The 6,213-nt window shown below is 41.9% G+C and overlaps 1 protein-coding gene across 1 annotated transcript in view; it reads left to right on the top strand.

Moving 5' to 3' along the window:
- Positions 1-5,423: 5,423 nt before the first annotated feature.
- LOC138967001 (uncharacterized) overlaps positions 5,424-6,213 on the top strand; it is a 92,065-nt gene continuing 91,275 nt past the window's right edge. The window contains exon 1 of the mRNA XM_070339421.1: positions 5,424-6,213. This exon is cut by the window's right edge and continues 256 nt beyond it. Within this exon, the coding sequence (XP_070195522.1) occupies positions 6,085-6,213 (129 nt within the window). The 5' untranslated portion in view covers positions 5,424-6,084.

Genomic DNA, 6,213 nt, shown 5'->3' with positions numbered 1-6,213 from the left:
TCACAAATTACAAGATGACAGTGGAGTTAAACAAAACAAAAATTATTTTCTTTATGTTTGATGATAGATATTCAAAACTTAAAAGGTTTTCATGGTTTGAAAACAAATCTAGACATTAGTCTGGTTGATCCTAGTCAAATGTCAAGGTCGCAGTTGGATCGAGTGTGGGCAGATCAGAATAAAATCTTCGCCGGTTTAATCGAATGTTCACGGCGCTTCAGAGAAGCAGACTATCTGTGTCTGATTCCTCATGAAGTAGGTGAGTCGTATGAGCATTTGCTCTTCTTGTTAAAGAAATAACCGGAGTTGTCTATGCCTATCTGATGTACCGATCGTACCTGGAACCATTTCAGCTTTATATCTGGAATGCTTTAATTTAAAATTCAGTAATGTGTTCATGTCACGCTTTTGCGCCTACCTATTGCAGGGGGGACAGTATCGTGAGCGGCCAAGTGGCACACGGGAGAAACTCGACCTTGAAAGTCGCTTCTGTTCCTGTCTTCTCCCGACTACAACATTCTGCTTCAGCTGCAACACCAAGATACACGCGTCCAGCTCTGGCATCTGTAAATCACCAACTGGCTAGGTTCCTATGCATCACTGACATATCAGGCGGTAACTGTCTGAACAATCGGCGGACGAGACATCATTCCATTAACCTTCATCTTCCAGGTAAGATTCACTTAATTTCCTAACTATCCCCGATCCCTTTCCACAAATTCCCATAGCAGGGGCCATGCATAATATACACCCTGACGGTCGCTTCTGTCCAGCTGTCTGTCTGTCGGTGTGTCTGTCTATATGTCTGTCTGTCTGTCTATATATCTGTCTGTCTGTCTATATGTCTGTCTGTCTGTCTGTCTAAATGTCTGTCTGTCTGTCTGTCTGTCTGTCTGTCTGTCTATATGTCTGTCTGTCTGTCTGTCTGTCTTCTGTCTGTCTGTCTGTCTGTCTGTCTGTATGTCTGTGTGTCTGTCTTTTGTCTGTCTATATGTCTGTCTGTTTGTCTGTCGGTCTATCTGTCTATCTGTCTGTCGGTCTATCTGTCTGTCTGTCTGTCTGCCTGTCGGTCTGTCTGCCTGTCTGTATGTATGTCTGTATGTATGTCTAGATCTGTCTGTCTGTCTGTCTGTCTATATGTCTGTCTGTCTGTCTGTCTGTCTGTCTGTCTGTCTGTCTGTCTGTCTTCTGTCTGTCTGTCTGTCTGTCTTCCTGTCTGTCTGTCTGCCTGTCTGTCTGTCTGCCTGTCGGTCTGTCGGTCTGTCTGTCTTCTGTCTGTCTGCTGTCTGTCTGTCTGTCTGTCTGTCTGTCTGTCTGTCTGTCTGTCGGTCGGTCTGCCTGTCTGCCAGTCTGTCTGTCCGGGCTGCAGCATACCTTTACAGCTCCCCAATCCCTCTCCCCCCATTCCTAGTCCTGGGGTCAGTTCGTGAGCCAAGCATAACAGAATCTTGACCCTGACAGTCGCGTGCGACTTGTCCAATGCAGATGGTCCCTTGTAATGTCCTCCGTACCCCCTCCCCCACGTACCTCCCCTCCCCCTACCCCTCACTCCCTTCTAACATACAATCTCTTTCTTTCATCCTTTCAGTTTCAGAAGTGTCCCTGTTACTTTTTGTGTCCTCCATGTGTCCCCCACCACTAGCCCTATCTCCCCCACCACCCCCACCTTACCTAGCCCCCAAATGGCCACTCCATGGACGATCGTCCTTTAACTCCTTTGTCCCTCACTCGCGCCAATTTTTTTCTGGCTTTCTTTTTCAACTCTGGCAAGGTTGGCTGACCGGATCAACTGGCACAGGGTTGAAGGAGAGAGAAAGAAACTACATGCGATTCTCAAAGAGTGGTGGTACTGCTAATGACTGAATTTCCAACACAGACACGGACACACACACAGACATAGAGAAAAACGCACGCACGCACGCACGTACGTACGCACACTAACACACACACACACTGACACACACACACACACACACACACACACACGTACGCACGCAAGCGCTCACGCACGCATACCCCCCTCCCCCCACACAGATTTACACATACACACACACACACACACACGCACAAACACACACACACACACACACACACGCAAACTGATACACGCGCACGCACGCATGCTATCACGCCTGTATACAGCACGCACACACACACACACACACACACACACACACACACACAAACACGTGCACGGCACAAACACACACACACACACATACTCAAACACACACACATACTCAAACACACACACACTGACACACAAACATACACACACGTGACACACACACACACACACACACACACACACACACACACACACACACACACACACACACACATATGTCAATTTGCACGCAAGAGTTAAATATCGAGATGAAAACCAGACAACAATCAAGATGTTAAGATTATATATCTATCTTATCGGGACCACGTGGGGCGTAGACATGTAAGAAATGGTAAACATACAATTCAAACCAAGATTAGCTATCGTTTATTCCTTCATGTGTATGTAAAACAATAATAACAGCAACAACCATATTCATGGCAAAAACTACAGTAATAATGATATACCTTGCATGTTGATCCATAAATACAGTATCAAAGAATGGAGGGGGGATGGGAATAAAGGGAGGGGGGGTGCAAGTAGGACAGACATGTTTGACAACCGACACTTTATTCATTTGCTAAATGTAAAAACAGGCAATCACACAAATCAAACAATATATACCACAACAACAACAACAACAACAACAACAACAACAACAACAACAACAACAACAACAACAACAACAACAACCAACAAGTCGCGTAAGGCGAAATTACTACATTTAGTCAAGCTGTGGAACTCACAAAATGAAACTGAACGCACTGCATTTTTTCACAATGACCGTAGTCCGCCGCTTGTGCATAACGGAGTGAAACTGACGAGCCTGTTCAGCGCGGTAGTGGTTTCGCTGTGCTGCATAGCACGCTTTTCTATACCTCTCTTCGTTTTAACTTTCTGAGCGTGTTTTTAATCCAAACATATCATATCTATATGTTTTTGGAATCAGGACCCGATAAGGAATCAGATGAAATTGTTTTTAAATCGATTTCGGAAATTTTATTTTGATCATAATTTTTATATTTTTAATTTTCAAAGCTTGTTTGTAATCCAAATATAACACATTTATATGTTTTTGGAATCAGAAAATGATGTAAAATAAGATGAACGTAAATTTGGATCGTTTTATTTAACAAAAAAATATTACAATTTTCAGATTTTTAATGACCAAAGTCATTAATTAATTTTTAAGCCACCAAGCTGAAATGCAATACCGAAGTGTAGCCTTTGTCGAAGATTGCTTTACAAACATTTCAATCAATTTGATTGAAAAATGAGGGTGTGACAGTGCCGCCTCAACTTTTACAAAAAGCCGGATATGACGTCATCAAAAGTATTTATCGAAAAAAAGGAAAAAAACGTCCGGGGATATCATTCCCAGGAACTCTCATGTCAAATTTCATAAAGATCGGTCCAGTAGTTTGGTCTGAATCGCTCTACACACACACACACACACACACACACACACACACACACACACACACACACACACACACACACACACACACATACACATACACCACGACCCTCGTCTCGATTTCCCATGAAGAATACAATAAACGTAATTTTGGATCGTTTTATAAAAAAATAATTTTAATTACAATTTTCAGATTTATAATGACCAAAGTCATTAATTAATTTTTAAGGCTCCAAGCTGAAATGCAATCCCAAAGTCCGGCCTTTGTCGAAGATTGCTTGGCCAAAACTTCGATAAATTTTATTGAAAAATGAGGGTGTGACAGTGCCGCCTCAACTTTTACAAAATACAGGATATGACGTCATCAAAGACATTTATTGAAAAACAGAAAAAAAAACGTCTGGGGATATCATACCCATGAACTCTCATGAAAAATTTCATAAAGATCGGTCCAGTAGTTTACTCTGAATCGCTTTACACACACACACACACACACACACACACACACACACACACACACACACACACACACACACACACACACACACACACACACACACACACACACACACACACACACACACACACATACACCACGACCCTCGTCTCGATTCCCCCCTCTATGTTAAAATATTTAGTCAAAACCTGACTAAATGTAAAACACACACACACACACACACACACACACACACACACACACACACACACACACACACACACACACACACACACACCTAAGGCAGTGAAACATATCCATGGATATCCTTTGTAAAACATTAATTGTTAAACATAGAAGTCATTGGATTAGATCATGTGTGAAAAAATCAGTTTACTTTTAATGTGAAAAGGTTAAAATATGTTATATGTCAAAAATTGGAACTCCAATATATACAATTCTGGAAAGGTCAAATAAGAAGTTCACCAAAGTTAAATATTTATTAAAGAATAGTAACAAATTATAAAACGGAACCATATCTGTTATGCATAAAACAAAGAAAATATGAACAGTCGTTGTGTAAACTAAGGATAAGTGCCCACGACCTGAAAATTGAAAATGGTAGATACAGCAATACATCTAGGGAAAATAGATTATGTGAAACATGTGGAGTAATAGAAGATGAAATACATTTTCTAGATAACTGCATAGAAAAGAAGATGAAATACATTTTCTAGATAACTGCATAGAAAACAACCAATTACGAAAATCTTTCATGAGTGAAATTAATCGACCTATATATTCATATGATATACCATATACTTTTGCAAGTAGACAATGTACAAACTAAATTGGGAGATATTGTATATAATTGCTTCCAAAAAAACAAACAATGAAATCAGTTTGGTTATGTATCTTCTCGTGTTTTATAAACACTACGTTTCATGACAATAAAGTTTATTCGTATTCGTATATATATTCACACACACACACACACACACACACACACACACACACACACACACACACACACACACACACACATGAAAAGGACATATACCATGAACAAGGAACAAAACGTGCTAAAGTACAGATTTTTGAGACTTCAAAAACACTGAAATACCGAAAAAACCTATACCAATATCATGGCACGTAACAGCACTTGTCACGCAAAAGTATATCACCACCAAAGTTGGTTTATACAGCAACTGGGCTATCAGAGCGAAACAAGTTTTTGTAGCGAAACGAGCCAAAATGATATGTCCAGGGGAAAAAAAAAGGGTGTTGCAAGCGACAGAGAGAAAAAGAAAAAGAAAGAGACCCAGGGTCGCAGATCCTTGCTCTCATTCTATATCTCTTTTCCTCCCGTTCGCAGCCTCTCTCTCTCTCTCTCTCTCTCTCGGTCGCTCTCTCTCTCTCTCTCTCTCTCCGTCGGTCGCTCTGTCACAACAGAGCGGTAAAGAGCTGACTCGCTGTCGCAGCCTTGTATGAATGATCAGCCTGACATTGCCGCTGGCCGCTTGAGCTCTCTACCACTGTACTAGCTAGGGCTACGACTCGGCATGGCTTTTAGTTTACTTGTCAACTCAGCCTGGTAAAGGTATACCGGGCACTCAGCGTGTGTGTGTAGGAGGTTTCTGCTGTCTCAGTACACATACCTATACTACTGCCGTGGAATATTTCAGAATGTGACTGGATTGAACTCGGGTTGCTATCCGAATTGTGATTCTATACGCACTACCGAATTTGTTTTGTGGTTGACCGTGTCTGTTATATTATTCTTGTGCTCTATGCTTGTGTTTGCCGAGAGCTAATTTGTTCTAGACATTACAGCATACCGTTAAAGTCATGCTGCCCTAGACTTCCTATGTGCGTCCGGTGCCAGAGCTGGATTTTCAGGAAAGGTGAATGTATTTCCAAAGAGCTATCAATCCGATAAAGATCTCTTTATAAATATTGCACAGCCACAAAACCATGTCACCGATTCAATCTACCTCGCAGTTGTGTGGGTGTTTACACTGAACCGAAACCACCCGTGTTTTTCCGTTAGCAGCGTTGATTCCACCCGTTTTATCGGAACGGGTAGGGCTTGCATGAGCGTCGTGTAACCAAGCCGTCTTCAAAATGGCGGCCACTGCCACTGCCACCACTACTGCAAGATCGCCCAAGAAACTAGACGAGAAAAACTCTTCAGCAGTTGGGTATGGCTACAGCAATGCTGCTCATGTTTATCCCCAAGGTTGGACCCTGTCT

The sequence above is a fragment of the Littorina saxatilis genome, linkage group LG5 (assembly GCF_037325665.1).
Source record: "Littorina saxatilis isolate snail1 linkage group LG5, US_GU_Lsax_2.0, whole genome shotgun sequence".
Lineage (NCBI taxonomy): Eukaryota > Metazoa > Mollusca > Gastropoda > Littorinimorpha > Littorinidae > Littorina > Littorina saxatilis.
Note: the sequence above shows the minus strand (reverse complement) of the source record. Positions and strands in the feature narration are given on the sequence as shown.